At 37.1% G+C, this 22166-nt stretch overlaps 1 protein-coding gene and 1 pseudogene across 3 annotated transcripts; both read left to right on the forward strand.

The window, feature by feature from the left end:
- The window catches only part of LOC122665911, an 8121-nt pseudogene extending 5653 nt beyond the window's left edge, over positions 1-2468 (forward strand).
- A 10685-nt stretch (positions 2469-13153) lies between these two features.
- LOC122663587 (squamosa promoter-binding-like protein 13A) lies at positions 13154-21616 on the forward strand. Of its 3 annotated transcripts, none has more exons than XM_043859181.1 (4): positions 13154-14122; positions 14765-14898; positions 20074-20791; positions 21042-21168. In XM_043859181.1, exons 1-4 carry the CDS (start codon positions 13452-13454, stop codon positions 21109-21111), a joined length of 1593 nt encoding a protein of 530 aa, XP_043715116.1. In that variant the 5' UTR covers positions 13154-13451; the 3' UTR covers positions 21112-21168. The 3 variants fall into 3 exon arrangements, with proteins under 3 accessions (XP_043715116.1, XP_043715114.1, XP_043715115.1); XM_043859179.1 differs by lacking the exon at positions 21042-21168 and having other exon boundaries at positions 13154-13338; positions 13377-14122; positions 20074-21032; XM_043859180.1 differs by lacking the exon at positions 21042-21168 and adding an exon at positions 21587-21616 and having other exon boundaries at positions 13369-14122; positions 20074-20954.
- The last annotated feature ends 550 nt before the right edge of the window (positions 21617-22166 follow it).

The raw sequence follows: 22166 nt of genomic DNA on the forward strand, positions 1-22166 counted from the left end.
CCAACCCTAGTTTGGGCCTAGGAATCTCAACCCTAGTCCGCCCTTCGGATTGAAAAGTCCAATCCAGGTGCTAGTTACCGGGCTCAGGGCAGGCTTCGACCGGACTTGGGTTTGGGCTCGGACTCGTTGGGCCAAACTTGCACTCCCACCTAGTGTCTATTGTATGAATCTCAAGAGTCCTGATGAAGTCCGAAATAAAAAATCAATTACGGTGGTGGTCCAACGTGCCCAACTTTCCCAATTCTACTCCTCTACTTCCGCTGCCCCTACTGCCGTGTGCGCCCCACACACAAGCAAGGCAGAATGTACCACCTTACACCTGCCCGAGCACCTTGCCCGAGTGGGGGTAAGGAAATACTTTCCACTGCGCTTGTGTGTGGGGGCACACGGCAATACCGGACAGGCGGCAGTAGAGGAGTCGGATCCCAACTTTCCTCTCTCATTTCTTTAGTATCTTTTGACTAAACATAAATATCATGGGAACTGTGTCTCTCTCTGTCTCTCTCTCTCTGATCAACTTCACTTCCAAGATACAAACTTCCTTACGCTAGCTAGCCAAGCCAGCCATCTTTGAACTTTTCCCATCTTCCAATGTGATCTTTGGAAATATACCTCTGATTTGATGACAATAAAGATGATCCTTTGCCTTATTTCCTCTGTTTTATCTTTATGAAATTGGTAGACAAACATGCGTGAATTATGCCAAGAAAAATAACAATAACTTAGCTCCCCATCCCTATGTCCTTTTTTGCTCACTCATAAAAGAAGGGAGGAGGGAATCGTCATAGGGACAAGGAGAAGTTCTTGACATGGAAGCAATATGTGACATGTTGATATACATATGGAGTCATATGTAGAAAACACGAGAACATAAAATGATGCAGAAAAGAATGGAAATCGTAAATAATAATCAAAAAAATATACACAAGTATTTACATGATTTGATAAAATTGTTTACGTGTACAGTGAGATGAGACATGTTTCTTATCCACTCATCTCTCTGAGATTTGACATTTCAAAAAAATTCATCACGCTACACATATATGATGAAATCCTACAAAAGCACATATTATCGAAATACCCATGTTACCCACAAATGCAAACCACCTAGTAAAACACATTGTACCCCGAAGAGTCATGGACCCAACTCCTTTTGTCCCTTATTACTTTTCACATATAAATCATCTCTCTTAACAAACCCTACTGTCAGTGTACATGTGGATGTCGGAGTGGGTGTGGATGACTAAGAGAGAGAGAGAGAGTGCATGGATAGGTTTATGCACTAATCATTTTCAAGGCATACCTTTCATTCTCAAATGACTAGAAATTACTCCCTCTGTGATTGAAGAGGCAGATGTGTTTTTTTCCTTTCTTAGTAATGTAATTATTAAAAGGGAAAAGGGAAATCAATGACCTGCAGAAATTGATGTTTGAAAATAATAAGGCTATTACTTTAAGTATAATCTATACCTGTTAAAAAAAATCTCATTTATAAATTAAAGGAAAAAGAATGATCTTTAGTCGTGTAGTTCCTGCATTTGTGGATATAGCAATGCATGAAATTATCGTTCTGTCTCTTATGAAATAAAAAATCTCATCCATTTTGATATTCTTACGCACTCTCATTAATCCCATATTGATGCAAAAACCATACAATCAGACAGCGATCTTTTACCCATAAATTAATATCTGAAAAAAAACTCTGTAATCGATGTTTTTGCACTAATGATAGTACCAAGCCTAATAAGTAAAGGGTGATGGTGGATGCATATGGTTGGTGAGTAGCAGTCAAGGAAAACCCTTTAACCAGCCTTTCAAGGTAGTTGGGAATTAAACATTTTGAATAAATTTTTTTTTTTTGTTTTTGTTTGCATGCAAAGCCCAAATTAGAGCCAGAGAGATACCCACGAGGGGCCAGACAAGGGATCCACTAGAGAACAGTAAGGGACACTAAACCCATTTATTGATAAGTACCTACAACAACTATTACCATAATAGAAAAGGTGGGGGATAAGAGTCGATAACTCGATCCCCTTAGACTTACACCACTCCCACTGGGTGAAGGCCTGCCACTGAACTAGAAGCTCATCCCCAATGTGAGTGATTTCATTTGAGTGAGCTGAGTTTGTGAAATTGAATCACTTGGAAGACATGGAAATAATAAATACACCTTTTTATTGGATTCTTGTGATGTTAAATTGAATGGGACCTTTGTCCTTGAATTGCCAACACCCATATATGTATAAAGCCAAATGCAGCTTTTCTTTTTTCTTTTCTCCACTGTCCATTTAGAACTCTGGAAATTGGCAAGAAATTAGCAACTTTTAATTTGCATCTACCAATACAATCCAACAGCAGAGCAGACAGGAATATCAACTCATGTGAATATGCACAGATGAGATGATTAACTGCAAATCTACAATGGTGGTTTCTCTAGCTATAGATCCTGATTTGATTGCTACAGGTAGAAGAGTGAGCCATTATTGCCTGTTAATTAAGGACCCCTATACCTCAGTACTTCAAAGGTTAGGAAGATTTTGGTAGTCATTTCATCAGCCGACAAGTCCACATGCATAACCATGCTTCTACCTTTACTCATCTCATCAGAAATATCATCACTCACCAGACTGAGGCTTTAAAATTTAAAGGACCATCTGGGAATTGCTTCACTTTATGATGAATGAGGTAATGTGCACCAACATCGTCATGGGAAGCAACTATGTTGTTGCATTAATTCTTTGTTGTTTTGGCATGTTTATGCAATTGAAGAGCTAAGTATCTCTCTGAGTTAATAAGGAACGAAGTTTATGTTGAAATGTTGTGGAAGATATTGATCATTTTTTCTTTAATCGTCTATTCTCTAATGAGAGTTTGAAAAAAGATTTTTCAAAAGTACTATCTTTTTCATAGTCATTCATCTTCTTTTGAGGGTGAATGAAAATGAAACAAAAGATAATTCAAAGATAATTTGTTTGCAATTTGGTGGTTAAGTTAGTTTTTTGTGCTTTCATTTATCATATATGATGGAAAAGAAACAAACGTAGATGATCTTCTTCTACCCAAACTTTCAACCAAATTTAAAGCTCCATGGAGTGTAAGATAATGATAAGAATCAGCATATTGTTACCTCTTGGGTCTTCAGATTCAACTACATTAAGTAGTCGTTGCATTGTAGTTTATTGCTTGCTTGTCTCTTTGTTCCTCTTTGGGACTCCTTTTGTATTATTTTCCTTTGGCTTTAACATATAAATTTCTATTCATCCAAAAAAAAATATGTAACAACGCCATGTATCTGACTACCTCTGTAAAAATGATCGAAAATTAAGTATAATGAGAGAGAGATTTATTAAAGCAATAGAGATAAGGTAAGCCTAAAATGAGCATAGGTGAGGTTGTGAAGATTAACATGCATAGTTTGAGTCTTGTGCCAAGTATGACCTCAGATAAAATCTATTGAAGGCCAAGATCCACATTGTCAACACCATATAGTTGAGATTTTTCTTAGTTCTTGGGGCTATCCTCTTTCCTGTTACTTTCATTTTTTATCTTTCATTTCTTTATTTTGTTCTTCATTTATCTTATCTCTTTTTTTTTTTTTCCTTTGTGAGGACCTCAGTTTTTCTACTTTGTTTTGAAAGAATCCATGTAGTCGACCCCATTTAGTTGGGATAAGACTGAGTCGTTGTTATTGTTTTATTATGTTCTATATAATAACTCAAAATACTTTTCTTCTCTAACACCATACAAATTAACTCTCAAAGAACCCTATCATAAGTTTTTTCTAAGTCAATAAAGACGATGCATACCTTCTTAATTTTTTCTAGATATTTCGATTAGTCTACTAAGCAAATTAAATAGCTTCTTTCATTTATAATTTTGTCATAAAACTAAATTGGTTATCCGAGATATTAGTTTGACATGTTTCAATAACTTTTCTCTCACAATTTCAATCTTATAAGATGAGGACCAAGAAGTTGACTTTACGTCTTGATACTTATTTTCAGTCTCTTAACTAATTAGTAGGATTGGGCATCATAAATAATGCAAATCCGAAATCAATCCAATTTAACCTCATCCAAGCTATGGTTATGTCTCGAAGGAGTGAAATAAGCCAAAACTTTGAATAATCTCAAGTGTGTGATAATTGGAATGAAGGAAATTTAACCTGGTTTGTTACATACTTTTGGTCCCTGATCCCAAAGGACCAAAACAAAGGCTTTGCATCTATGCCGAATTCATGCACTAGAAGAAATAAGGGCTTTGATGGTGGACTTTTACTACGTTAAAAGTATAAAAACCGTCGCTAAAGCCTTCAGTGATAGGTTTTTTATTGCTGGAAATCTGCCACTAAATGTGGTACCGCTACTGTTACATCATATGGCGGATTTTTGTTTTCACCCGTATATATAGCCTTTAGCAGCGGTTCTTTGTTTTCACCTGAATTTTAACGGCCGTTTATTTTGAATGCATATCGTCTACGGCCCAGCTGTCCGTAGCAGCCTGTGCGGCATAGACTGGGCCGCGTGCCCAATGATCGCCTTACCCCTTGCCTAACGTCTTGTCCGAATGGGGATAAGGCGGTCATTGCGTGCACGGCTCTATCACGTCACACAGGCTGCTATGGGCAGCTGGGCCGTAGGAGATCTGAATCGGTTTATTTTCTGTTTCTATAGGATTTTATAAATTAATTACTTTTAGCAGCATTTATTATACCGCAACTAAAAGTTATTACTTTATTTAAAACCCCATCACCTCTGGTAGCCCCCGCCCCCTCTCACCCTGTTCCCACCCCAGGCCACACCACCACCGGCCACCTTACTCTGTCTTACTCCTAAAACTCCCCGCACCGCCACACCACCCTATCCCTACCCTTCCCCCTGACACTCGCCACCCCGCTGCCCCCATCCCTCCCTCTGAAGCGTCCCACCCCCACCCTCACCCTCTCCCCTTCCCTGCCCTTCCCTGAAACTCCCTGCTCCGTCCCACCATCAAGAAGATAGAAATTTGGAGTTTTTATGTAGGTTTGTTTAATATTATCAAATTTTTCTTTTTAATTGGATAGTTGAATTAATTGAAGAAAAAACCCTACCAGCAAATTGAATTTGGACATATGAATAGGAAGGATATAGGGCTCTGCATCAGCTTATTTCAATTAATAAAATGTAAGTTAAAAAAAATAATAATAATAATAAATGCAAGGATAACCAGTCTCTCTAACCCTTACTCTCCAAAAAATAAGGGTATATAAAAAGAGAAAATGAAAAATCTAACCATATTATTTATTATTATTATTTTTAAGGTATTAAGTGGTTTAATGGACTTATAGACATCATGATGCTAGCATGAAAACATGAAACATGAAGCATGAAGCATGAATGGTATATATGGAGTGTGGACCAGAGATTATATGATTTGACTCTGGTGAGTAGAGTTGGACAAATCGTTTTATACAAAAGGATGGGTGGGGATGGGTGGCTTTTTGTTGGTGTTGGTGTCCACGAAATTGATATATATATATATATAAAAAGAAGCTTTCAATCACACTTATCATAGAGTTAGTGCAGTTAGGTCATTCTCTATCTTCAATTCCCATCTTTAATTTACACTTCTTTCGTTGGAACACATGAATATTCACCACAGCTTTACCATCTAAGCACTTAAATCTCTTCAATTCTGTCCTCCAATGTCAATGGTGCCTTCTATATAATACATTATCTCATCCTCATGCTACCAATATTTTAAAAAAACAAAGATCAATACATCATATTCAAGATATTTTCCCGCCTAGGAAAGAAACAATTTATTTTAGTTTTTTTTTTATTTTTTATGTTGTATAAATTAACAATAAATAAATGACATTGTTTATTTTTTTTTATTTTTAAAATTTTTTTTGTGATCGAAAATTCACAGACAAAATTACACAAAAGAATAATGTAACAATTCTGACTATTTGGTTATCTTGGAAATGATCTAAATAAGATATGAATCAAATTTTATGTACCCTCTCATCTACTCCTTTTTGCCCTCTTTTCTGTTCTATGCACCCTTTTGGTAGTTTTGAATATTCACATATTTTTTGTTGTATGGTTAACTCAATTGGGATGTAACTTTGACATGAATCTCAAATTGTTCATTAAAAAAAGTATCTGATGCATGATTCAAGGGCCAACAAGAGGTCATATACTACCCATTGAGAGGTCAAGCAGAGGTCCAAAGGGGACACTTCTTGAAAAGCAATTAAACTGGTACATAATAATATTTTGATCGACACAGATGCCATCAAAGGAGTAGATCTACTGACAAAATATTTGAGCACTCTCCTAAGGGGAGCTGTGTCAAACCATCAGAGCATACCTTGGATCAGCATTCATAAAATTTCAGCCTCACATGATCTGCTGCATAGCATATCTAAGATGCCTACCTACATAGGCAAGAGGGTCGCAATCCACCCAAAATGCTTCCTTATTTCTATTTCTATTTTTTATTTTTCTTATTTAAAATAGTACATTTCCCCCTATATCGAAACTATGGAGTTACAGTTCAAGCAAAAATTGAAATTGGCAAAGTATGGTGATTGGAAAGAGTCTCTCTCTCTCTCTCTCTCTCTCATACCTTTTCTATCCCTCTAATGAAATTACTCAAATGGGGGAAAATGGATACAGTCGTTGGAAAGCATAGGCAGACTTGGCTGTCAAAATCAATGATCCATCTCTCATTAATCATGAGACGAAAAACATTTGACAAAAGTAGCAAATTTCCTTCCCCTCATTTCGGTTGTCCTGTTTCTCTTTTAGATTTTTACTCTCAAGGATGGTGACAGCATTAGGTTGGGAAATATGGAGCAAACTCTTCCTTTTCCACCCAAAACAGATAACTTATTATATACTAAAAATAGGAAAGAATAATTATCATTTTTTTTAAAATCATATCCTCCATCTTCGGCCACTAATTGTAAAGGGGAAGATCATAAGTTGACCTTAATCTTAATAATACATGACAATGTCTTCTATCCAGGAGTGCAGGGGTGTGTGAGCTCCACCTACCTTTTTTTTGTTTTTTCCTTCGGGCAAAGAGATCCTTTCATGCCTAGAGGAGAGAGACAGAGAATGAGAGGTGCTAGCGCACCCTCCGCTTTAAAAAGAATAGTACAATATCAAAGTATAGATTTCAGCATTTGTCCTCTCACACAGTGCATTTGAGGCCTATAATGACAGTACTCTCCATGTGGATCCCATGTGGATGATGCCATTCTCCACATTGCCATTGTTGTACGGTGTAGATTCCTCCCTTATACTGGCATTGTGAGAAACTTCAATAAGTGAATCGACTTTCTTCAATGAATCAGGTAAATGACAGTCCATTTATGATCTATGGCTAGAGATTTTGTTAGTAATTTATGATCGATTTATACAACATCTAACCCCCTTGACATATCTTTCACTGAAAGTTTATTTGGCTAGAGTTTGACCAACAAATTTCTCCAAATGTTGTTGAAGTTTGATTGTTTTCTTGATGAGTATCATAGGTTATCAGAGGGGATTTCATGTCTGATTATATGTGATAGAAGCCATATTTATCAAAAAAAAAAAAAAAAAAAAAAGATAGATACAAGCTATGAGCATATTGAGATGCTATAATATTGTTTAACTAACTCTTAATTTGTAGTAGTCTATATAAATAATAATTTTATAAAAAAACTCCCAAAAATTAGCATTACGAGAAGTGTACCAAAAGGTTGCAATGACTGAAAGATCAAGGATGGGCACATGTAATAGTTTGGATGGATTGTCAAGAGATAACGGATTGACTAATGCAGGTTGATCCTTAAAGATAGCCATGGAACTGTTATAATTTACTTTTTGATGTATCCGAGCTATTGAAATCTTTTGCTTCTGAATGTATAATTAAAAAGCTCATACAAGTAGTTTCAATCCCCTTTGTCTCGGCAACTGAGGGCAAGAATAGATAAGCTCTCGACATCTGTAGGGACTGATTTAGACGGTTTTATATTTTGCTAATTTATGTATAGAAAAAAAATTCTTTGTAGGAAAATATATCGTTAACACTTAAACACAGAGGGTGCAAAATGACCACCAACCCCAAGAAAAGACAGAAATCCCACCCCCATGATATCAACACGCATTATCTTATTGATCCCTGAATATGTAGAGCAACTCTTTAAATTTTAATTTCATTAAAAAAAAAAAAAAAAAAAGAGGTTACCGACACAAAGCACAAGGGCACCATTAAAATACCAAAGTGGAGAAATGTGGACTGGGTTCTCCAAGGACCAAATTAAGTGTTTTCTTAAAATAGACATGGTGATCCTTAACGGCTATGCACTATGGAACTAAAAGTTGCTTTCCCGAAATAGAACAGCCAATAGCATTCTGACGTGTGTGAAAGGGAAGGTGATTTTCATGACAGCTTCATACCATTTCCGACTTGTTTCTAATTTCTTTAATTCTAAAATTATTGGCCACTTCAAAGCTTTTTTTTTGGTAAAATTGGCCACTTCAAAGCTGGCATATATAATAAGGATGCCAAGAGTACCTAACTGCCAACTAGCATTATTAAAATACTTTGAATAATGATTGGGTCCCACGGAAAGCTTAGCTATGTCATCCTATCATATCACAATCGACAAAAGAGAATCTATTATTATATCTAACAAGACATGGGTTGGATACGAGTAATTATAGAAAGAAATGCCCATTAGACACCTTTTTACCCCCATTGATGTTGCCGATGGATGAATCACTTCCAGTTCCAGGTAATGCAATCATCTTTCTTAAGGCAAGGCCTGTTTGTTTATAGAGTTTTGGAGGGAATGAGAATAAAATGATGAGAAAGTTGTCGGATTTTCCCAAAAACATGAGAAAAAGTAGTGTTTGATTAGGAGCCAAGATGTACATGAACGTACGAGAATGGCTCACAACCATTCAGATGAAATTCATTCTATGAGACCTACATGGAGTGGTTTCTATCTAATCCATTGTGAACCATTCTCGTAGGTTCATGTTCACATACGTGAACGGGAGCCCAATTCTTTGGTTAGCAAGTTTGGAAAAATTATCAGATTTTCGTTGTTTGCTGATGTAATTATTTTCAAAGGATGAATCACCTGCAAGTGATGCAATCATTTTTCTTAAGACCTGTTTGTTTATAGTGTTTGGTGGGATGAAAATAAAATAGTGAGAAAGTTGTCGGATTTTCCAAAAATCATGAGAAAATGAAGTGTTTGGTTAGTGGGTTTACTTATTAATTATTTTGGAAAGTAAGGGAGGTATGTGTACAATATCTAAAACTCATGGGTGAATTTATAATTAAGCCTTATCTCTAGGGATGTACATGTAATTTTTTCATAAAATAATCAATTCCCTCCCTTCCCCCACAAAATCCCACCTTTTATCGAAAATGTGGGATTTTGAAGAGGTGGGGTGGGAAAATTTGACAATCTCCTTAAATTATGGAAAGTTGTCTCGTCACTTTTTCTTCCTAGCAATCAAACAGACATACTTTTTGATGTTTTATGAAAAATTTACCTTTTTTCACCCCACTCTTTCCGTTAAATAAATGGCCGTTTAAGGAAATATCTCTAAAAAAATGCTCTAAACCAGCCACCCACTGTCAATTGCAGTTTTTTAAAGTACTTTGATGATCATAGTTGGAGATATGTAAGCTCAGGATCCGGCTCCTCTCTAGGGAGCTCAGCACCTAGGGAGTGCCCAGGGGGCATCCAAGAGTTGGGCTGTGTCGCACACATCTCAACGCATGTCTAGGGATGTGTATGACACAGCCCAACAGTTGGATGCTCCCTGGGCGTGCTGGACTCCCTAGAGAGGAGCTCAATCCGTAAGCTCATCCCGTTTTCTCTCTCCCATCAAAATTGCTTTATTATGTAACTTTAAAGGGAAAGTAAAAGGAAAATACAATAAGGGTTGATGTTCTTCATGTTGTAGTGCAGGCTATGCCCAAACACATGGGGTGGTATTTCCACCATTTAGTGGGGATGGGGAGATCATTTATCCACCCACATGTCTGGGCGTAGCCTACGACCCCGTCACAGAGAACATTTGGCCATACAATAAATAATATAAATATTGGGGCCACATTTCTCATAGGGAGTGGTGAGGTAGAATCTATAGATCCACTCCCATTAGTACCATTGGATTCCATTAGGGATGGTGTAATTTGGACTTCGTTAATAAGGGATGAGAGCAGGAAAAAAATAAAAAAATAAGAGGTGAGAACATAATGATGACTTAAGAGTCCAATCACATTGTCACATAACAAGTGAGGAAGAAATTCCTGAGCTGAAAGTAGATGCTTAAATTAGATTTGTCTCGTGATAATAAAGATAATAAAAATAGCAAAGATCTTGGCTTATAAATTTGAAAAAAGGCATGGGCATAGTTAATAAATTCGTGAATCTTTTGTGTATGTATTGAGCTTTATAAAAAGGGTTTTTGACAAATGCTTCCCTGAAAATGTTCATTTGTTCAAATACCCCCTACAATTTTTTTAATTGTAAACTCTTTCTTACTGTCAAATTATTGTAGCACTTTGGTCCCTACCGTTAATTTGAGACATTAGATGTTAGTTTTAAGAAATTTAATGACCAAAATACCCTTCTGATAATAACCCATCAAAATTAAAGAATAAAATGACCAAAATGCCCTCATCTTCCCCAAATCGATTAGGGTTAAAACTGATAAATTCAAAATTTTCTCACAAGTAGTGCCATATAAAGAAATACCACCAATTGCTAGAGAGAATGAACTAGTGTTTAATGTTTTCCCCATTTGGCTTTCCGAAAATACTAACCTCATAGGAACCTCATGAACCTTACAGTCTAATCACATGTTTTAAAAACAATTTTTTAATTTTAGGTAAAAGTAAGGCCACTCAGACACAGTTGCGTGCGATATGACCGATGTACCCCTAAAAAAGTTGAAAAGACCACAGGTGTGTTGATCATTTCACACATGATTGTGTCTAAGTGCAGGTACACACCGCATTGCGTGGCCGGTTAATATTCTTTCCCCCTTTTGTGTATGAGGTTAGCAAAACCCCTTTTTAATTTGGGAGCCTTGTTCCTATACGATTGTTGTAGGAACCTTTCCTTCAACCAAAACCAAAAAAAATAAGGGAAAATTACATGATTAGCTATTTTTGGGTTTTTATTTACAAAATTGTCCACCTTATGTTTGAGTTAACAAAAATAGACAAAAACAAGTTTAGTTTTACAAAACTACACAAAACAGTGACTCTCCTTTCTTCCTCGACAATTCCCCTTTGAAAAAATCTCTTTTCTTGCCCTCTATTACTTGGGATAGCAGAGAATGGCGGTGGCTGGAACAAGGGTAGGGTTGCAGAGAACGGAGGATACCTGGGCGAGAAGGCAATGACAAGGGTAAAAATGTCTAAAAAAGTAAGTGTGGGAGGGAGAGACACTATTTTGCCCAGTTTTGTAAACTTTAACTTGTTTTTGTCCATTTTTGTTAATTCAAACATAGGGTGGACAGTTTTGTAAATAAAAACCCAAAAGTAGCTAATCATGTAATTTTCTAAAAAAAAATATATTGTAGGAAACTTTCTTACACATCTACTCTTTTAAGTGCCAACAGTTGCCACATGGCAAATCAAATGGACTGAAATCTTATGGATAGTGGATCCAAGATTCCAAGGCCCCTACTCTCTAAGTCAAGTTTCAACCCTTATGAAAGGTTTTTTCGTGTGATAAAACAAAGCTTTAAAAATTGTAGGACTATGAGAAAGTGCATAATAATTATCAAAATACCGTAAGCGTGCTTGGACATACATGAGATGTATGCCAAAATATAGGAGAATATTTAATCAAAGGGAATAGAATGTTATCCCGTTGTGTGAGTACGTGCAAGGGCATTGATTAGGATATTTTTTTATTTTGTAGAGAGCGTGTATGGACATGCATGGGATGAATGCCAAAACGTAGAAGAATATTTGATTAAAGAGAATAGAATACTACCCCATTACGTGGCCCCTACACCAGCACGAGGGACACAGAGCAAGCATGGGGGCATAACCATGGGGATTTTTCATTTTGTAAGGGGCCGGCATATAGGGGGGTTATGTTTGAGTGTAGAGTGTACACGGTTAGGCAACATTCTTTTTTCCTCGATTAAATTTTCTTTTTAATCGAATCAACCTTCGATTAAATTAAACAATGAAATTTGATAAGTGACTAATCCAAATCATGTGATTAAAATAATCGATATTATCCATTTCACACGAACACTATTTAAAGTAAACATGTAAAAAACAGTTTCCCCTGTTTTCTTGCATACAAAACTACAGAGACACGAATATTTAAGTATTTATTTACCAAAAAAAAAAGAATATTTAAGTATTTAACCATTTTTTTTTTTAGGGGTATTCAATTGGATCTGACGGCTGAGCTTTCATCAGCACGACTCAGATGCGAACGTTTATTTTGTTTTAATGATGTATTTAATTATGTAGCTTCTCTCTTACGCTTATCCATTTCCTCTTTTGTAATACATTTTACAATTTATTTTTCATTTTTGTTAAGAAAAATCCAAAATTGCACCTATCAATATGGTGGGTGGCTGGTGAACTGGAGCATTAGTACCCTTGGAAAAGGCCAAAAGAAAGAAAGAAGGTCGGTTTGGATTTACGTAAATACCCATATCTTTAAATAATTTTCCCTCCCTATCTCTTTCTTTCTCTCTCTCCTTCTCTCCATATGCTACAAAAAGACCGGGAGAAGCTTTTTCTCAACAGTCAGTTTCTCTCTTCCACTCACCCAGCATGGTCACCTACTCTACTGTAACTTCCATGAATCCAGAACCTCTCTCTTAGTCTCACTCATCAATCATTATCATATAAGCTTGAGATTTGAATTTAATTGTTTTGAGTCTGTAAGTCTTTTTCTTATCTAACTTTAAATATATAATTAACTATCTTGAATGGGATCGCTTCTCTCTATTGGGTCTCCTTCGTTGTTGTTGTTGTTGTTGCTCGACAACGAAAAGTTTTGAACACTCTGAGACAAGTCTGGAGGAGAACGAAGAAGAAGACATCTAATAACTTCTCTTTTTATCTGGGTTTCCCTTCTTCTTTTCGGATTGGGTGTTACGAGATTGTTTTTCTATGGATTGTCTGTCTTCTTGCACATCCTCTTTCTGGGTATATTCTATGTCAATGGAGAATTGAAGCTTGAGGGACTACTTGGACTTTGTTTTTAATTTTTTTTTCTTTTCTGTTCTCATCTTTTTCTTTTCCATTCCTTTTCCCCTGCCGATGTGCGTTCTCCACCCATAGACTAGGCTTTTGTGCAGACATAAAAGAGATGAGATGGGTTTTTTTTTTCCCCTTGAAGAGGGTATGTTCTGTTACATGAACTTTAATCTCTGCCACTGTTGAACAGTCCTGGGTATACGTATGCAATGGAGTCTTGGAGTTATGGTTCTGAAGGGAAGGGTTTTCTCGTTTCTGATGAGTTGATTTCACTAGCTGATGCTCGTGAGCGAAGTGGGAGAGTTGCGATGGGTTGGAATTCGAGAACGCAATGTAATTTTGAGAGTGCCATGTGCGTCCCAGGTCGACTTACCATCGAGAGTCAGGGAGGATTCATGGAATTGGGTTTCCCTGAAATCACCAAGAAGTCACTCCCTGAAAACCCGATTGGAGGAGCTTTGGGTGGTCAGATTGGTAGCGCAAGAGTGGCTTCTCCTCCTTATGTGGTCTCCCCGAAAGCGTTTTTAGAAGAGGATTCCAGTTCAAGATTTTCGAGCTCTGCAGTGGACTCCAGTAGTTGGGATTCGGCACTGATTGATTTGAAGCTGGGAAGATTGACTGGTTACAGAGATCCACAGAAGGGTGAATCTTTCAAACAAACGCCTGTTATAAGCTCGGTCAGCTCATCTGTGCCAGCAAAGAGAGCACGCACTACGAGTTTGAACTCTCAGACTCCCTATTGCCAAGTTCTTGGTTGTAACTTGGATCTCAGCTCCTCAAAGGACTACCACAAGAGGCATAGAGTTTGTGAGGCTCACTCCAAAACCACCAAAGTTATTGTGAACGGCATCGAGCAGAGGTTTTGCCAGCAGTGTAGCAGGTTTGGTTTGTTTCCTTGGGACTTAAGCTTGAAGCAACTCTGAATTGCTTAAATCTTACGTACAAAAAATTAATATTTTCCCCAGGTCATTCCATCTTTAAAATCAGAATTTTTATCATTCCTATCAATTGGAAGATAGACTGGGGTAGATGATCTAACATTTTCTGATGTATATTGCTTCAAAATGTACATTCCATTAAATTTAGCTTGTTACTCTTGAAAAGTTAACGACATTCAACCCTGTAGGCTGTAAGTCTGTAACTTGTATTTTTTAGAAGCCATATTCCCTTTTTCCCCGTCTCCCCTCATTTTAGTTTTGTTGCGTTATTAGGTTTTTGGCATGTCATAGGAAATTGACAAGTGTGCTGGGAATCAAATCATTTGGAAGCACTATTAGGTCTATTAAAAGCCTTCATGGACGCAAAGATTTTATGTTCAAGTTCAAATAGAAATTATTGTGGTCCTAGATAGGGAGTGCATTTCGGGTATGTTTTAGCTCATGTAAAAATTTTTGTTTAATTCTAAACCTGATTTATATAATTTCTAATCCTTAATATGCCAATCTCCCTTTTAAACCTGGTTAAATTTGGTTGATTCTTATTGCTTGGTGGTATAAGGTAAATTGGTTTTTCCTTTTTCCAGGTTTCATTTACTGGCTGAATTTGATGATGGTAAGCGAAGTTGTCGAAAACGTCTTGCAGGCCACAATGAGCGTCGTAGGAAGCCCCAGTTTAATCACAGCAGTAGAGCAGAGAAATTGCTTTCAATGTATCAAGGTATTGAATCACCCTGCATTTTGGTTTTGGATGTTGCAAAAACTAATCTTATCCTGTGTACTCAATACAGTTGCAGAGGATCAAATTTTCTCTTTGGGTTACATTTCATCTCTTTCAATACTTTTGTTTGCTTACTTTACTTTCTTTATGCATATGTTGTCCTTTTTACTTTTTCTTCTTACTTATAGAGGAGTATTGGGAAACTTTTTTTTTTTGAAAGGAAGAGGATTGATTATTGGTCAAGGGAAAGTAGTACACAGAATAGGATTTTGAAATCCTGGTAAAAAAGTATATGGACTCCAGCTTTCTGCCAAGCTGTATTCTATTTTTTTGTTCTTTTTCCCAATGCTACTGTTGTCTTAGTTGCAGGAGCTAGACTAAAAATATGCAAAACTTTCTTTTCTGACTCTTTATTCTTCATGTGTAGCTTCCTGTGAACTTTGAGAATTGTTATTAATGGAGAAATCTTTACTAACAAGACAAGTTTGAATCCTCTATTTTCCATACATTTATTTCTGATCTTTCCTAGGAAGTTTTTCATTTTCCCCCCTTGGACGTGTGAACTGGTGGTCATCGTATATGTTTCTCTAGTTATCATGTTGCCATTGATCCCACTTTTGTGTTATTTCTCAACAATTGTTATGAAAGCCATATTAGGGTGGAATTGATGGTGGTTTTGTATACAGAACTTTCCCTGAGAACAAATTCGCTTGATGGCTTTTTGTTAAAGTTTTGTTGATCCAACAGGATCTATGCATCACTCTTTTTTCTTTTTCTTTTTTTGTGTGAAATATGTAGAGCTAAAGGTTTGTCAAGCAGAACCATCATAAGGTCATCTAACTTGCTAGGATGTTGGAGACAGTGGGTCTGCAGCATAGAAACAATTATAACTATGATTTTTAGCTAAAGTTTTGGAAGAGAGCTTAACACACCTTTACTGGGTTCATGGGTAATACAACTTCAGGTTATGCTTGGACTTTGTTAGCATGCTACACGATTGATTTGGAGCATCCTCTAAATTTTGGTGGGGAAATGATTGGTGTAACTTTAGGGCATTAGATGGAGTGTAAGGTGGAGATTGTCAAAGTGTGGCTTGAATTCCAAGCCTATTTAATTTGACAAATGTACGACTCTGTTTTTCATTTTTTTTACTTTTTTTAATCTATTCTTTGAATCACCATAGAGTGTGAAGTTATTGCTTGGCCTCATGGATCCCCCCCCCCCACACACAAATCTCTAAGTAAATTGATTGGTGCACAAACTGTAGGAATCCAGAGTTTATTGGCATTTGTTCCTAGTTTTTGGACACTCTGCTAAGTTAGGTTTTCTTGTGGAAGAAGCTATTTGGGAGGTCTTGTGAATCTATAATTAGGTCTTTGCCTAATTGTTTTGTCAATTTTTGGGTGCAGAAGGTTCATAATATATGGGGGTTGGAAGAGTGTTTCTCTTGAGAAGATTATTATCTTTTTTCCCCCGCTTTTATTGTCAGGTATCTAGATATCATTTTAATGTCCTTCCGATTGGCTATGAACATGGCTACACTTATCCCATTAAATTCATGTGTTTGTTTGCATTTTTATTCTTTCATGGTTTTGTTTTTTTTTTTTCTGTTGGTATTTAACCCTGCAGAAAAATAATTGTTATGAAGCTGTGCCAACAGTTTTCTAATACAACCTCCTGAGCTTATGAGCATCCCAATTTCTGCCCTTATACTGGCTTCTTGGCGGGCCCCGCCCATAGAACTTTGCTCTTTTACTCGTTTGGTTCAAATTACCATTGGGCCATCCTACAAGGCTAGGCCATTTTGACCAGTTTTCAGCCCCATCCACTAGGATTGACTCCAATCCAGCCTATCTTCTTACCGCTTACTCAGGAACATACTCCACTTGTATCGGTGTCTATGATTCTCATCCTCTGATGCATTCTCCTCTTTGTTAATTTCTGTTTCACCAAGCATCATTCTCTTCATCTTTCAGTGTAGGATCACATTGAAATTGCATATTAATCAAGTACGGCCAAGCTTGGTTGTTCCTGTTTCTGATGTGATCCAATATGAATCACATTGGACTCGGCAAAGTTGATTTTGATAATGAGGGAACTTATTGCTCTTCAATAGACAGTTCATGTAATATGAATATTAATAGATTCAGAGTAATGACATGTACATATATATGATTAACAATTTAGGGGAAAAGGTCTGGTAAACCTATTCTCCTAATATTTGTCAGTGGACTTTCTGTTTGTTGAGGACGAGTTTCAGCCAAGGGTTTCCAAATGCAGTTTATGCACTCCTGCTGCCTATCAACTCCCAACTCCTCCCCCCACCCCCCCCTCCAAAAAAAAAACAAAAAAAAAAAGTATGTCCCTGGGAACATATTATGCAAGATTGATCAATGCTAGACTGGTCCCAGATATTTGCCTTTTCAACCAATGCTAGTTCATCTGGATATTTTCCCTTTAAACTAATGCTGGACTTCATCTTAATATTTCGGCTTCTGTGTTCCTCTGTATCATTATGCAACCGTGTGGATGGGGATGTATTAACCATGGCACATCTAGTGCTGATTGAAACTATTTTCAAACCATTCACTTCAGTTTGGTTACAACCACAGACAATGAGAATTTCTGGAAAGGTTACTTGAGAAGGGTGATGCCTCGATTTATACACCATCCAGGATAGAAAAAGGGTTGTGATGAGAAATTGTAGCTATCTGCTCAATTCTGTTCTGTCCTTATATTTTCTTACTTTCTTAAATTCTTTAACTTCATTTGTATTAATTCTCCTGAGAAAGAGTGCAACTTGGCCCAAGACCCAACCAAACCACATAAGACTTGTCTTTGAGGTAGGTTTCACTAGCATTTCCAGACCTTGAGTATGGGGGTCATCCTAGAAAATCCAAACACAATAAGTGATACCAGATATACTGATATGGTGGTGAAGATATTGTTTAATGTGAAGGATATGGGTTCTTCTATCAAAAAAAAAAAAAAAGTGAAAAGATATCGGTTCCTGATTTAGAAATATTCATCATTAACTTATGTTATATTTCCATACTTTTTTTTAAAAAGGAAGTATGTTTCCATACTATTGTGGCTTGGAGACTTTAGGCTGGGTTGATTCTGAGGTTAGCTTGGGTTACCATTGAACATTTGGTTCTTAGTGTTTTCCTGGACCACTCCCAAACCATACCCAGCCTAACATAGTTGCACCCTCATAAAGTGGAGTTTGTATGCAGTTAGTGCACCTGCTTTGTATTTGTTAACTCCTTGCCACCTTCTTAAACCTTCTTGTCTACACCTTACTGCTCTAGTTTGTCTCCTTAGGGCATTGTGCTCACTCTTAGGTCTTGGATTGATGTGCTGAAAGTGAGAATGAAGTGAGATAATAATAATAATAGCAACATATTGCAATCTCAAGTTTGCAATTAGGGCAAAAGTCTTTGGTTGTTAACCAATGCACTCCACGTGTGTGTATGTCTGTGTGTTGGGGGGTGTGTTTGTGTGTGGGAACCATCGGTGTTCTGTGAAACTGACTTCCGGGATAAGGGCCTTGCTCCTCTTGAAAACAGGGGCTCAAACCCCTTCTTCAGTCTGGCTTTCCCTACCTAGGTCTCTCTCGAAGAGAGTATCTGTATTTCTCGTTTATTATATTGATTTATTTCATTTATTTGTGTAAATTACATAATTTGGAGAACATGTTTGCTCAAGTTTTTTTGCCAAAGTGAAAAATGCTATTTAAATTGTAGATAATGATGAAACAAATTTTAAACACAACTACGGGTAAAAGTCTTGTGTGTGAGGGTTCTCTGGAGGCACAATAAAATCTGGTGAATTTTACATTTTGGTGCTCTCACTCTCTGGAGGCACTATCAAATCTGGTGAATTTTACATTTTGGTGTTCTCACTCTTTGCTTTGGGCACTTGGGTGTACCTGGAATGTGGTGTCTTGTTACATTATACCATACCACATCACTTACCTTTTGCCAATTCTATGATTCCTGACAAATTATGCTGCATTAACCACATGTCTCTTTAAAGCTTTGCCATAGGAATCTTCTAATCTTCATTTTAAGAGTATAGTGTCTGTAAATAATCCCCTTGTGGCAGTCAAGATTTATTTTATTTATTTATGCATTTAGTTAGTTTCCATGGTTAGGGAATTTTAGTATTTAAGGATTTTAAGTAGGCAAAAGGACAGGATTGACAGGGTAAAGTATTCGACGAATTTTGGGTTTTAAGAGATGGGTACAATTCTTGGGAGCTAATATAGTTTGTTTTTGCCAGGGTTATGGGGTGTACATGAATTTGCTTTCAATGCCAACTAGCTTTCAATAGTGTTTTAGTGTCAGGGATATTGGGGTTTAAACAACTGGACCATTTTCTGTTTAGGAGCTCTTTTAAATGTTTGTGGAGAGCGTCCTTTACATGAATGTAGAGTTTTAATTGGAAGGAGAAGCAAGGTAGAGGCCTCTAAAATTTCCCAACATTTTACTATATAAGGGAAATCTCGAGACATATAAGTCTCTAGTTTCCTCAACAATTTATGCTTCTAGTTTAGGTTTCTCTAGGATAATCACTCCTAAGATTCCCGAGTAAAGCCCCTTTGAACCCTGCCTGTTTCCTACTCAGGTAACAAGATTTATAATATATAATTTATATTTCTTGCTCTCTGGACACCACCAATTTTAACTCTTGATTCATTTCCAAGGGAGTAACTCCATATCTTGCTTATGCTTAATGCTTCCCAGGATTAATATAACTGACTCCAGTTGGTTTGTTCCATATCTTGAATCTAGTCTTTTTACCCTGGTGGATCTTTCATTTAAATTCATCACTCTCGTTTCTTGCTTTATGGTGTGTGGAACATATGTGAGCTTTTGTAGTTAAAAGAAATTAAATCCAACTAAGATGTCCCATGGACGGCTGTGATTCCAGGGTGGCTTGGATTGACTGTTCTCAATGTGTATTGTGTGAGGGCCACATTGCACCGTTAGAGAATGTTTATTTTTGTACATGTTTCAGTGCATGTACCTGTGACACCAACAAAAAAACGAAAAGCCAAATGCATGTATCAAGAGATTGTGCTCCTACATATTTTGGGATAGAATATTTACCGAGAATAACAGGAAGAGTTGATTTTCATCTTAACATCGTGATGTTTTTGTGGTTCTGCAGGTAACAGGTTTCTTGGGACTCCCTTTTCCTCGAGGACTTCATTCATTTGTCCAGATATATTCCCACTGCATTCAACAAAATATGAAACTGGTAACTGGTGCAAGCAACTAAAATTAGAACATGAGACAGTTGATGATCCTCAGGTAGTGATACCTATTACAAATGGACTTCCTAGATCCTTCCTCCCTCCTTATGGCTCAGAGAAACAGTATCCTTCTTTGGATGGCAATGGAATTGTTACTGGACCACAAAGCATTTTATTTGAGAAGAATAATCAATACCCTCATGACTTGTCCAGTCCAAATTGTGTCTCACAACCAGTATTCGGAAAGAACACATCAGGAAGTGAAGAATTGACTTTTTTTGATACAGCATCAACCATTCAAGGAATGTCCGGGGTCTCTGACTCTGGTTGTGCTCTCTCTCTTCTGTCATATCAATCACACAATTCCTCAAGCCATTCGTCAGGAAATCCCCTTGCTCAGCCTCTGATAATCCAATGCAGTAATCTCCATCAAAGTGTAGGTCCGTTTCCTGAAAAGCATTTTGGAGCAAGCTCACAAACTTCAACAAGTGTCGCATCAAATAAGTTTTCGTCATCAGGGATGAACTCTGTGGAGGTTGATCACATGGAGCCTATATTAGTTTCTGATGACAACAATGTTGAAAATTTTGAAGTTCATACGGAAGGAATGTTTCAAGGGTCAGATCTTGTGGATGCCAAGGATTCTCTCACTCATGCTCGAGGACCCACTGTTGATTTGCTTCAACTGTCATCACACCTTCAACATGTGGAGCGTCAGAGGCATTTCTTGCAAGTGAAGCAGGAAAATAATATTTTCTGCTGCCTCCCTAACAGTTAACTGATACATGATAACAAGGTACATAATCATGTCCCTGAAAACTTTGTTTGTGTAAGCTTTAAGCCTCTGCTGATTTGGAAATTGCAGTGTTTTACTGCCTGGATGTTCAGTTTCCTCAAATTTCTACAGCTTTCCTAAGGTGGAAATGTGGGATGCTGTTAGCCTGCAGTGGTGAACCCAATATGTCCCAGTATGCCCATTTCATTTTTTCAGAGCATTCATTTTTAACGATTATATGCAATCACTATGCCAATGGAAATGTATGAAATTGTTAGAGAGAGAGTTGCTAGTAGAAAGCATTTTTTTTATTGAAAACTTTCAATGACATCACTTTCGTTAATATAGAAGATGCAACAGAAGAAAAATTACAATCAAGACATGGTGCATATTGTACACCAATCTAATTGCAAGTTTCCTCGTCTTCTACCAAATCATGCAAATGTGAAACATGATATGCTAGAGTATAGTTGCTTCTACATTGTCCATAATGAATTGAACTTTGAAATCTATATTTATATGACAAACCACCCAGCTCTCCCCAATTAGTCGACTGGTTTGCCTTTGATTTACGTCTCCTTAGATGTAAGACAGCTTGTGTGAACCTAGATTTGTTGTAAAGATTGAATGGATGTGTTGCTATCTGTTAACAGAATGAAGGTTGCTGAAAAGGATGTGGCTGTTTGGAAATGTTTTTACTGTTCCTCTGAGCTGACATGAATTGATGCACTTCGGAAGTGCTCATGAAGAAACCACACCTGCTATTCTACCTTTTTCAGACAACTCTACCTGCATTTTCTCTGTGAGCACAACCAATGGGGCCACACATTTTGTACTAGCTGAATAACAAAGCTGTTTCAGCTTTAGGTACTTCATTAATTTGTATGAGCTGTTGAAAAAGAAAAATCAACTACTAAATTCTTCTGTTATCCAGTACCCATTCTGGTACGATACTTAAAGGAAATATTTTATGCGGGCAAGTTTGAATTTTTTGATGAAAATGTAATCACACAAACCACACACCAATCTCAAGGGGTTAACCGACTTTTAGGACTGTGGAATGGCGGATATACACAACACACACCATACTCACACACCCGATGTGGGAGTGCACCTACACACCCCTTTTTTGATGAAAGTGTAATCACACAAACCACGCGGGCAAGTTTGAATTGAAGTTGAAGGAACTATGGTTATGAAACTAAGCCAAATGAGGCTTCCAGAGAGTTCTAC

The sequence above is a fragment of the Telopea speciosissima genome, chromosome 6, assembly GCF_018873765.1.
Source record: "Telopea speciosissima isolate NSW1024214 ecotype Mountain lineage chromosome 6, Tspe_v1, whole genome shotgun sequence".
Classification (NCBI taxonomy): domain Eukaryota; kingdom Viridiplantae; phylum Streptophyta; class Magnoliopsida; order Proteales; family Proteaceae; genus Telopea; species Telopea speciosissima.

Excerpts from the sequence above, each read along its gene's own strand:
- LOC122663587 (XM_043859179.1), top strand. The coding sequence starts at position 13,452 with ATGGAGTCTTGGAGTTATGGTTCTGAAGGGAAGGGTTTTCTCGTTTCT. Across the intron at positions 14,123-14,764 it reads TTTTGCCAGCAGTGTAGCAG|GTTTCATTTACTGGCTGAAT; the intron begins GTTTGGTTTGTT and ends TCCTTTTTCCAG. Across the intron at positions 14,899-20,073 it reads ATTGCTTTCAATGTATCAAG|GTAACAGGTTTCTTGGGACT; the intron begins GTATTGAATCAC and ends GTGGTTCTGCAG.